This window comes from Neoarius graeffei, chromosome 20 (genome assembly GCF_027579695.1).
Source record: "Neoarius graeffei isolate fNeoGra1 chromosome 20, fNeoGra1.pri, whole genome shotgun sequence".
Classification (NCBI taxonomy): Eukaryota; Metazoa; Chordata; class Actinopteri; order Siluriformes; family Ariidae; genus Neoarius; species Neoarius graeffei.
The window spans coordinates 29248207-29261115 of record NC_083588.1 but is presented as its reverse complement, the minus strand read 5'-3'; the positions used below and the strand labels follow the sequence as shown (position 1 = coordinate 29261115).

The following is a 12909-nucleotide window of genomic DNA, read 5'->3' as shown; positions in this document are numbered from 1 at the left end:
CTGTCGCACAATTAAAACGTACCAGATCAGTCGACTGCTTGGTTTTCAAAATAATAAATACATGCATGTATTTTTGTGATAAATACATTATACTGAACGTATTTCCCACATTAATCAATACAAAGTACCTGCATCTTTCAGTTTTTTTTGCCGCTGCCTTTTATGAAATCAAATTTGAGACTTTTAATTTGATTTTTCAGCGCGACCACAATGCATGATGGGATACATTGCTTTGGTTCGTGACCATAGGTTGTACACTACTTTTCGTGATGCACTGTGGGACACTAAGGTTTCGGACAGCACTACAAAATGGGGTCCCCACTATAATAGTGCCTTATATAGTGAGTAGAGAGCGATTTCGGACACAAGGCTACTGAAAACTAGCAGAAGTTGTTAGCGTTATTATAAGTGATGTTTATTGAGTATTTAGCCATGGGACTGTATACAATGCTCTCTCAAAACGGTGTCTGGAGAGGAGCTCGGACTCTGAGCAAAATAAAGTTCAGCACGTCTTCATGTTGTGTTTTGAGCAGCGAGTCACACCGAGTGATTCACGACAGACAGCAGCGTCGGTTCACCATCATGCTGCACGACGGAGGTGACGGAAATATACCCTTTCATATCAAATTATTTTTATCCCATATCCTTAAACGTAAATCATGTATACTAAATAAATCTCTGGTAAAATTACTAATTTTTTTTCCGGTTGTAAAGGTAAAGTGCTAAGCGCGGTACTGAAGTACTCACACAGCAGTGACGAGCGCGTGTGCCTCTTATCAACGGAAGTTCCGGAGTCTTTCAGAGGGAAGGGAGTCGCTTCGAGTCTGGCCAAGGTATGGAGCTTATCATTTGTCTACTCTAGCAACCGCTGGCAGGGCCGCGTTAAAGTGCTGATGACACGTTTTTGACATCTTTGGCGATGTTTTATAACATAAAAAGTAATTCCCGATGATCCATATATTAATTCACGAAGGCGCCTATTTTACAAGTTATGATGATAAACGCGGCTATTTGGGCAAATTTGACGGGGCTGCAGCACCCAGGAGACGGAGGAGGAGGAGCTATATGACGTCAGCGAAAGAACCTTCCTCCTAACTTACAAGTTTGTTGTTGATGCGGCAGGTGTTCAGTTTATCATTATTAGTATTTTTATTATACATTATTATACATTATTTTATATATATATATATATATATATATATATATATATATATATATATAGTTATGCTTTCGCGTTGTGTTGCCGGCTTTTGCTCCAAAACCCACAAGGATGGGGTAAGTTTATTCAAGTTTCCCAGAGATCCCGAGCTGCATGCGAAGTGGGTGAAGCAAGTCAGGCGCACTCGTGACAAGTGGGAGCCCTCACCAACATCCGTCCTGTGCTCTGAACACTTCGATTTGGATTGTTTTGACACCCTTCCCAGCTTAAAAGAATCTCTTGGGTGTTCAGTTCAGCACAAATGTGTGTTACTACCATCACCAGTGCCTAGACAGTGTTGCCAGATTGGGAGGTTTCCCACCCAGTTGGGCGGTTTCAAGTGCATTTTGGTGGGTTTTGAACATATTTTGGGCAGAAAGACGTCAGCAGTATCTGTTGCCAGATACTGCTGGAGTTTTCCAGCCCAAAATATGTTCAAAACCCACCAAAATGCACTTGAAACCGCCCAACTAGGCGGGAAACCTCCCAATCTGGCAACACTGCCAGTATTCCGGAGGGGGTCTACTAGTAGCTATGCCGGATCCAAAGACAGTCCTCCTGTCAGAACATGTGTTGTGAAATGACATAAGATAAAGGTACGTAGAGCTATAGATTCTACATGATAATCATAAATGTAATCATAAAGTCGGCATGATATCAGTCATGTATTTGCTTGTGAAAGCTTGCGGCTTTCATGTAACTGCCGCCTAGCAACGAGAGGCAAAGGGTAAAGAGGGTAGGCTATCATAGATTCTATTCGGAAGAGATCAACACAATTCTAGACTCCCAGAAGAGGAAGAGCTAGCACTAGAGTTCATCGGCGTTTTCATGCGCCATTTCCATTGAATAGAACCAGAGTAGAACAGCCAGTGAACCGCAGCGTGTTCTTCCGCTGACATCACAACATGGCCGCGAGCCACGGACCCAGTTTTCTTGCACTGTGCAATTAAGAGTTGGATATTTGCGTAACAGCTTCTTTTCACGTAATTATAACAGAAATCTAACATGTTTGCCATGTTGTATAGTTTATTTAAGAAATTGCATAGAGTCATGTTCGTGTCATCAGCCCTTTAACCCTTGCCGGGGCCCTGGGCAGACACACCCCCGAGGCCCCACCCCCGCCTGTTGTCAACTGCGCTCAGCAAATTCACCCCCTCAGACATCCTGTCTAAGGGCCTCTGCATGCTCTTGCGACAAGGCTTTCGCAGATAGCTTTTCGCAGACAGTTGTAATTTATCGTTGAGTGGGGAGTAATAGGCGTGCGCGATGTTATTCACCGCCATAACGCAAGGGGGCGCGAAATCGCTAGGAGTAGTTGGTGGGTGTGGTTAGTGGAGTGTTTATCCTCCGGTTACTTATAATGACTAGAACTGGAGTCGTATAGATATACGTACTTCCTCGATCAACCGCTCTTCGTGCTGCTCCATCTTCGCTCGTGTTTTTAAAAATGGCGGTTGTGAAAACAAACCAAACCGGGAAAGTAGGGAAGCGGAAGTGTGTGTACAGCGGATGTAGAGTGGACCAATCGGAGCCCTCTTGTCTGTGACGCTGTCTGCGAGGCTTCTGCGGTGGTCACAATTTTTGGGAGGTGCGCGCAGAGCGTCTGCGAAGGGGGGGGCTACGCAGACGCCATCTGCGACGCCATCTGCGAGGACTGCGTTGTCAGCATAAATTGGCCTTAACTAGACGCAGAAACTTAAATAATGACAGTGGCACAATTAGAAATACTATTGAACGATACAACTTTATATCCATCAACACCTATTTAATCGAGAAAAAGCAATGGTGAAATAGGCAATTGCATGGTGAAAAAATCCATCAGACATCACGGTTAACAAGTCTGGTTAACTAAAGTTTAGCCTCAAGAAGCCTTTGAATGAGTGAGTCAATGAACAACATATCAAGAACATAACCTAGGCCTACAACAGTTTCTTTAGTATTCAGAACAAGAACATTCATTTGGTATATAACCGTTCGTTTTCATTTTGGAATCCAGGCGACTTTTAACTTGTGAAAACAAAGAGCGATAACACAGAAAAATATCTTGCTTCTCAGAAATAAATCTCAAAATGTTAGGCTATGTGAAAACATTTCATCCTTTCACACATGTAATGTCTCAAACAGCAGTGGCACACAGCTTTGTGCATTCAGTTTGACAGCCATGGGTCAACTTACAAGGGCACTTTCCTACTTTTCTGGAAAGCGACGGGACAAGGTGGGCTTCCTTACGGGTGGCGAAATGTATCAAAAATGTTATCAATATGATCAAAACCATACATGTCAACCTATACGGATTGTCTGGAAATTATACGGATTTTAGCTCATTTCAAGGGCGTACGGGCATATAAACAAAGTCTTACGGATTTTCAGTATTTTCTGACCTAAATTTATTTTGTGTATCTTACTTGAACATCGTCAGCTGATCGTCGCAAAAACATACAAAAGCTCGATTTATAGACAAAGAACAGCGTGTATGCAGGGGCAGATAACTCGGACTATGTGAAACCGGATGTTTATTCCTCAAGCCTCGTGCAGTATCGCGAGACTGCGAGACTTCGCTCGTTCCGGTCATGCGCACGATCTGCATTTCTCATTGTGCAGAGCGACATTGTTTACACCTGAGAGATTTTGAATAGCGTCTGCTGAGTGAAAGAATGGGAACACCGAGAAAGAAAATGAGATACGGCTGGCGGTATCTTCCTGAATGGAAGGAGACATTTAATGGTGTCATTGTTCAGGTGAAAAATGAGGAGTACGCGCACTGCACAGTTTGTGTGCAAGATATAAAAGTTGCGGCGTCTGGAGTTTACGACGTGAGGGAACACATGAGGTCCAAACTACATCAGCGAAATTTGCACCAGAAACAGAATCAGCCGCAAATGACGATGTTTGCAAAGCCTAAGACTGATGATCAACCAACAAGTGTAATAAGAGCAGAGGTCAGGAAAATCCACACTGACTGCAGAAAAAACCTGGGCACAGACACCCTTACTGCACTATTGCAATGCAAACTGAACACAGACTTCTGTTGTGACATCACCCCCACAGAAAGGCAGTTACAGCTGGCAAAGAAGGCTGCCAGTGGTTTATAATCAAGATCATATGTAAACATGACTGACTGTGGACAAAAATGGTGACGTTTGAGTGCTTTCTCTGGCTATATGAAAAGTTGACTGTGGACAAAAATGGTCTCTGTGAAAAGTATCCCATTGAAATGGGAGCAGCCTACACTTTGACTGACAGTGCACAGACAGTGGAGTTTGAGTGTTTTCCCTGAGTCTGTAAAAAGTATTTTCCTTTGGAGTGGGAGCAGCCTACCCTATGAACAATAGGATAGCAGTAAATGTGTATTTTACAAATGTACATCAAAATAAAAGTTTGATGCGATTCAAAGGCTATAAGGATTTTATCTTGTTTTTATGGATTTCTTCCTCTGATACTACAGGTGGACACCCAAAGGGGTTGACATGTATGCAAAACTTCTGAAAATATCGTTTCATATTTTCCAATCTCGCTACCTCCAAGGCCCCCTAGTGGCTGAGGCTCTGGGCAGCTGCCCATGAAGCCCATTAGGCAGCTGGGCCATAGAAGGTTCACGCTGCATGCTGCACGCTACACGTTCACGTGAAGAACCGGACCCTGGGCCATTAAACTTCATGCTTGGATGTTCACGTGTTGCGTCTGTTCTACTTTGACCGAGTAACCAACAATATGGACTCTTCGGATGACGACGATTGCCTCATTCTGCTTTTACTGAGACAGAGGAAGAGAAAAAGGAACAGAATTTGGAGCCGAGAACACTTCCTTCTGAGAGAAACCCGTGGTGAATTTCACCGAACATTCTATAATCTGCTTGACAATCCCGATGAAGAACTATTTTTCAATTATACCATTCAATTATATTTTTTCTGAAGTTTTCCCCTGAAAGCATAGAGTTATCTCCCTAGACCCGTTCTGATTGGCTGGCGCGGCGGTGACCGCATGCATTGACTGGAATTTCCATCTTCACGCCTAGAAAAAAAGTGTGCATGTTCATTTCTCGCTTCACGCGTGAAGTGTGCAGCGTGCAACGTGAACGCCGTTCTATGGCCCAGAGCAAGTCATGCTACGTTTGTCCACTTTTCTTTACATGCGTGTAGCGTGCAGCATGCAGCGTGCAGCGTGAACCTTCTATGGCCCAGCTGCCTTAGGATAACGCGTCCTTGACCGCTGGCCAGCCATATTAGACATAATAACATTAACAAAATGGCGACCATATTCAATGCTTCCGAAGCAAACCCATGCTTCATTTTCCATCAATTAACTCATAAAATGGATGAAAAATGTAAATCAAGATATGCACAATAGTGGGCTTTGGTACAACTAACTCCTTATTAACCTTGATTGCTCGGCCTTTAGAGGAAAATATCAGACCAAGGTCTCGACAGTACAGACTGTACTGTCGAGACCTCTGTCTAATATTTTCCCGTAAAGACCGAGCAAGCAAGGTTAATAAAGAGTTTGTTATATAACTATTTTTTTATTATTTCTAAGATTAAAATAGTCATTATAATGAGGTGTGACGTTGCTTTCAGTCAGAATTACATATTTGTAATGTAGTTGAGTCACGCATGTAGAATAAATGGCTAGGGGTTTCAAAGCTGAAGAAGAAACCTTTTATTTATTTGGTCACATGCACACTTCAAGCACAGTGAAATTCATCCTCTGCATTTAACCCACCTGAAGCAGTGAGCACACACTCGGAGCAGTGGGCAGCCACACCAGAGTGCCCGGGGAGCAGTCGGGGGTTAGGTACCTTGCTCAAGGGCACCTCAGCCCAAGGCCGCCCCACGTCAACCTAACTGCATGTCTTTGGATTGTGGGGGAAACCGGAGCACCTGGAGGAAACCCACGCAGACACAGGGAGAACATGCAAACTTCACACAGAAAGGCCCTCGCCGGCCGCTGGGTTTGAACCTGGAACCTTCTTGCTGTGAGGCGACCGTGCTAACCACTACACCACCGTGCCGCCCACAATTGAATTTCTGTTAGCGGTTTCTGAACGCTCTTCGTTGCTCATTTCATGAACAACTCCGTGACTGTTTGTTTGTCTTTTGTGTTTCGGCCATTTTTTTTAAATTCCACTTTTGATTTCCAATTCATCTTTTTTTTTTTTCTTCCCCGTTTTTGTGCAATACTGAAAGCTGGCGCCTTGGAAAGAAAGTCTGTAATTGCCCACGGGCATTACAGGAAAATACTGCCTGCCAAAGACTGTTAGAGCGCACGATTTTACTGGAAGTAGCTCATGCCGTATAATAAATTCCTGCAGCAGTGACTATTGTTTTAGACCGAAGCAGTTTAGTAGAGATGACAAATTACCATTCTGATACAAGAACTGAAGTACCAGTGGTTGAAAACCTGGATATTGTCAATTATATCCCTTGTCAAAACATTCCTGTGCAGCGATTGGCCAAGGACGGCTCATGTGACACAAAATAGTTCCACAACTGATTTAAGCAATGACATTTTATAAAAATAAATAAATTTTAAAAGGGTTATGGTGTGAGTCAGTCGTGGTATATCCTGGACATATAGGGTGACCAGATTTCCCAAGTCTAAAACCGGACACTTTGCGCGTGACTGTGATACTCGTGCACACACACGCGTTTTGATGTAAACATGTGTTGGCTCAGACAGGTGCTTTTATCATTTTGTAGAAGCTCACTTTTATCAACATTTCAGAGAATAATCAAGTATTTTCTTATCTACATGTACTTCTATCACAATTCAGTTAAAGTAAGAAAATCAGACAACAGATGTGATGATGGGGAATAGGCCAATAGCCTAAATTTCAACTGATTTATTTCACCTTTGTGAAAACACCAAGAAAATGCATTGCTTGCATATTAACATTTTATGCGATGAATTTTTTTTTTTTTAAACAATAGGTTATGTATTGTAACAGGAACGAGCACATGAGCCTAATCGTTGTCATCTCCGAACCTTTACCCAAAATGCCTCTGTTTAATCTTAACCAGTGTAGGCTATTAACCATTTTGAAAACGTGAACCCTGAGTTGACAACAGCATCAAACAAGTCAAGACAATCTGTGATACAGATTAGACAGATGAAACAGATGAAAGACGACAAAAAATGTTTCAGAAACACAGCCACCCAACACACCCACCCTAAAGAAGATACCATTTTATTGCATATATTTACATGAGTGAATTTGCTTCAGTAGTGCTTTATTGCCCGAGAGCCTGCTGTGAAACTGCGAGCAAGTATCGTCGAAATTGGCCCGGGTAATGAGCAAGGCTTTGAGAGTAGGCATGGTCATGCGATTCCTCTCGTCAGTCCAGGTGTTGCTCAGGAGTGAAAATATTCGCTCAACTGGGGCATTGGTGCCAGGTAGGTACATGGCAAACTTGCAAAGCTGGCTGACATTGCTGTAAGGAATCTCCCTACTCTTGAAGTGCGCAAACATCTCCGCCCAGCGCTCATCCGTTCGGCATTGTTGCGTAGTAGTTGACAGCCGCTGGTGAAAAAAACTGTTCTAACGCGGCCTCTATATTGCAACATTGTACAAATAGATGCATTGCAAGGTGGACTGCACACACACGCACATTGATGCTGAATTGCTAGAAGCTTTATTGACATCTCGTTGGCTATATATGATCGCTGTAACCAGGACAGTTTGTCAGTGTTTGGTGTAAACCGGGACATTTCAGCGTCCCGACGGACCTTTGTCGGGACTGGGGACACGCAACTCAAAATCGGGACTGTCCCGGTCAAATTGGGATGTCTGGTCACGTTATGGACATACCATGAATTGATGTCACAATTTCAAGCTATACGGTAGAGCCCTGCACTCCCGCGGGAGTCCCGTGGGACCCGCCGCAAAGCAGTGCGGCGTGGGACAAATCTTGAAAGCTCATTGGGAGCGGGAGTGCACAATGCGGGCGGGAGCGGTGATGAGCTGCAGTCCCGCTAACTAAAAACGTGTTTAAAATAAAATTTATAAATTATTAATTTATGTCTATCATGTATAATTTGTGCTGGATATTTTATTTGGCATTAATAAAAACATTTTAAGATGCCTAAATTTGCAGAGAGAGTCAGATTCCCATTGATCACCCTAACGGGCAATCCTTTGATCACTCTAATGACTCACCATTCACACCCAGCCTCCAGTGACCCACACTAACATGATGCCTCAATGACACCTTAGATGAGTTGGTCATCAGAATTCTGATTCTGATCCAGGAGAGGATAAATATCTCTCGTACGTTTCCGATTCCTTTCCTCTTCCGTGTTTGAGATCTCCGATCATGGCAGAAGAGCAGAGCTCCTCTACTGAAGCTCACAGTGTTTCAAAAGTAAGTGCTGCTTTAAAAAGAGGTACATTTACCGTTAAAAAGTCAAGAGTCCTGAAATCGGACATTTGGAAATCATTCTCACGTGTACGACGCGGAGGGAAAGCCCTTTGCTTGCTGTGATAAGTGCCAAAAGGTTCTGACATACTAGGATATTCTAGTTAGAAATGCTTTACAAATGTAAACTGGGTTAGCCTAATGTTTTGTATGGCTGAACAATAAATATACCAAATTTCCACTTGGAATTACGTGCTCGCCTGTCTTTTTTTTTTTATTGTTTATTATTATTATTATTATTATTATTATTATTATTATTATTAGAGACACTGACGAAGGCAACAGCCGAAACGTTTGTCTCCTTCTGCTGCTAAAAACAACTGAAAAGAAATGTAACTAAAAGAATAAGTTCAAGAGTGCGATCCATCTCTCCTTTCACACTAATTATTCATACGTAGGAGACGCACCACGGGAGAGCGCATACTTAAATGATTAGTCTACTTAAATAATTATTATTATTAGGTCTACATGTTGCCATTTCAACATTCCGAATTCAGAAACAAGGTAAATAACACGTGAACGTGAGCTGTAGATATTTATGCTCAAATCCACTCAAAGTAGGGGGCGGGGCACCATCACGCTGTGTCAAGACAAGAACTTTCCTGAGAAATAACGCGAACGTCTGCATCATGCGGGATTTGCGGGCGGGAGCGGGACAAAATATGGCAGGCGTGGCCGGGAGCGGGACTGAAAATCATAATTCTTTGCGGGAGCGGGACTGCACAATGCGGGCGCGTGCGGGAGCGGGACTGAAAAATCCGACCCGCGCAGACCTCTACTATACGGCCGACTTGAGTCACAGCTATGGCTCCGGGAGCGTGTGTGTGTGTGTGTAGATCTACGTATCATGATCATGCTTCGCGAGGTAGGCGATAGCATGGTACATTGCATAGGCCTGTCATGATAACACATTTTGTTGGACGATATGTTGTCTCAGAAATTGTGATAAACGATATTTATTGTTGACGTCTTTTCAAGACAATTTTATGCCACTAGTAAAATAATGATCATCCAAATACACCCTTTCAAAGAACAATAAACTTTGTCAACTTGTTCAACAGTGGAATGTAAAAATGTATTGATAAATAACCTAAAGAAATAAAACAATCAAACAAAACCACTCACAACAAAAATAATAAATAAAATACAATCTATGGCTCTTGAAAATTGCACTTAAGTAAATATTGACTTGGCACAGGGTAATAAAAGGACATTCTTTTTACAGGCAACATTCTGCCAATCCAGTTTCTCAAAGATTAGTACCCAGATAAACAAAGTGCAAAGTAACAACGTATTGCCAGCTGTCATTTGGATAAAAGTAACAATTAGAACGGGAGAACATGTAGGCAAGGGTGTAGGTTTGGTATTAACATTGGTGGGGACATAAACCCAATGCCAACCCCCAGTGACGCCAACTTCAGGTCAACATTAGAGGGCCACAATATTTTGCTCCATTGTGTTCCACCAAAAGAGTATCCATCATCTCTCCAAAGTCCAGACTTTTAAAATTTGAAGTTCAGAGCTGTAGTAGTTCATGAATAATAATAATATGCAATTCATTTGATTAATTGCAAATCTTGCATGTGATAATTAACTCATTCTACCAATTTGCAAGTGTGTTTTACAAGTGAATAATGCATTGACTGTCGGGAGAGAGTATGGTCTTTTCTCTCATAAATGGAAGTAAAACACACAGAGCCTTAAACGCTGCATTCCATTAGGCTGGCGGGGGAGTTGGCTATCTTCTGTGTTGTGTGTATGTTTTTTTTTTTTTTTTAATCATTATTAAACTAGTTTTAGAATGCTAGTTTAAGCTGATGTGATTGATCTAACTGTAAAACAGGACGAGGTCTCTAGAACTTTTTTTGACACGTTGAAAGGTTACAATTTCACTTGGCAACAGAATGTATCTGAATTCTGATTGGTTGTTATATCATTGCTCTTTTGTTGTCTTCTTGAGCCCAGAGAGGAGGGAGTGACAGGGTTCTACAGAGAAGTTTTTAGCCTGCGGCTTTCAAATGAATCCCCTCGAAAACCAGTCAGTTCAGTGTATGTATGTACTCGGTATGTGGCGTTTTCAAGAGAGGCGGGAGTAACCAAAAACCTCTGATCAAGAAGGCGGAGGCGGATGCTTATTACGTGAAAATGTTTTCTTTGATTGTTCGTGGCCCAGACACCTTTTAATGTCCACATCACCATTAGGTTGTTGTTGTTTACATGTGCCATGTTACATGAACTTGGTCAGGGCTCTGCAGGTCTTAACTGAAGCACTTCAAATTAAGGGTTAGTGGGCTGCTAAAGTTTGCAGGCACTTCACAAGCAAGACTAGGTGCAATATTAGCCAACATTAGCACAATTTGATATGATTTAATAATGTCTTTGTGACCTTAATGAATACCAGTTGTTGTCAGTATCAAGTCAGATTATTTACATGCCACACAAACTTAGAAAACAGTCATATTCGTATGTTGTTGTTTTTACACACTGAATACGAACTGGGCCCTGTACTACGAAGCGGGTTTTCTGGCTTACCAGGGTAACTTCGAGAGTAACTTGATCACGTGCAGCGTAACTTCCCGATTAACCCATACTACGAAAGTTGGCTATGTTCAAACCGAGGTATGCTGCCATGGCAACTTACGCTGCATCTCAAACCTGCTCGTCTCAGGTTATGTTCTTGGTTAACCCGAGGTTTCCGATTAACCACACCCTTTTTAAACACCACCTCTCCACCGACATTTCCTCTAGAGACAATGCCAGCGTACCTGGATGACCCGTGCGATATCGGAGCGCAGATTAGAGATGGGATTTGGCTCTTTGATGGGATCCGCATCTTTGTGATCCGTTCTTGGAAAAGAACCGTTCAAAAGACTGGCTCATTTGGCTCTTTTTAAATATTTATTCAGTTTTAAGAAGACAGCGTCTAAAGAAGCCAGATCCCTCTGCTTAGACAGTGACATCAATATTTCTGGACATACCTTTTATATAAAGCAACCTAGACTTACATTATTGTAACCCCTAAACGCTCATAAATAACCATTAAAAAACAATGAGGGCTTCAATGAATGTCCATGCAGAACGGCTTTTCTGTAAAAAAAAAAAAAAAAGAAAAGAAGCCGCCACTCAAGAACATAGTTATCAAGAATGCAAGAATATTTTATAGAAAAACACTTGTTTTACAAAAATACAAAATAGATACAACTACAATAAATGTAACACAAGAACTAGTTATCACACAAGAACATTTTAATAGAAAAAAACAAACTTTCTATATTAAAAATATTGAAATTGTAACAAAAATAGATACAACTAAACAGTCAGATAAATAGATAGTTATAACAAGAACACGATTATTTTAATAGGAAAAAACAAACTATTAATGCAAAAAATATATTATTATTAGAAAATAGATACAACTAGACAAACAGATAAATAAATAAAATACACAAAAATAGAACAAACAAAATGACGATAGAATAAATTAAATGAACGTCCGTGCAAAGTAGTTTTCCCACAATATTATCATTAATATCACACAACAACATTATAAACTGTATACAAAACAATTTGAACTATTAGGCAAACAGATAAAACTTGAATAAATAAAAGGCAAATGAATGCTTGCTTGCACGCACACACACACACACACACACACACCCTATTATGAATGATGTTTTTATATTTCATTTTCACCTGTTGCCAGGTGCGTTTGGCACTGCTGTTGCCTCTGAAATGTTCACAGGACATACACCAACTTAGTCAAAGGGACTGAATAGTCAGTCATCCTAATTCATGTGACTCTGTGCACATATCAGTTTAAGTAGGCTACTCCATGAATTTACCATACCAAATTTTATTCAGGATTTTTCGGACATTAAACAAGCTATATATGACTGGGGCCACGTCGAAGGACCATTTTCTGTGACTTGTGATTGATCATGAAGCTTTCTCTCATCCTATACTTCTGTTCTGGAACATGTAGAAGGGAGAATGTACTTGCGCATTTACCCGATCGGCAATTCGTTCCCAACATGCTTGCCGCTCCTTATTGGCAGCCGCTGTGTTAGATTTTGCTCTTAATGTTGTCTTGAACTCCTCGTAGCTTTGCATTATGACAGCGCATTCTTCCTCCGTGAAGTACGGCGACCGTGCCATTGTGAACAGTGGTGATTTGCGCTGATAACCTCCCCTTTAACGTGAACGCGCATTAACCCTGATTAGGTTAAACCAGGTTCAACAAATCAACTTCATAACTGGCGTCGTAGTACCATTTAACCCCAAACAAGATAACCAGGTTTT

The 12909-nt window shown here is 41.7% G+C and overlaps 1 protein-coding gene across 1 annotated transcript in view; it reads left to right on the top strand.

Moving 5' to 3' along the window:
* Positions 1 to 216: 216 nt before the first annotated feature.
* The window catches only part of im:6904045 (protein NATD1), a 42962-nt gene continuing 30269 nt past the window's right edge, over positions 217 to 12909 (top strand). The window contains exons 1-2 of the mRNA XM_060901475.1: positions 217 to 598; positions 715 to 833. Of these exons, the coding sequence (XP_060757458.1) occupies positions 412 to 598; positions 715 to 833 (306 nt within the window). The 5' untranslated portion in view covers positions 217 to 411. The remainder of the gene's footprint in view (positions 599 to 714; positions 834 to 12909) is intronic.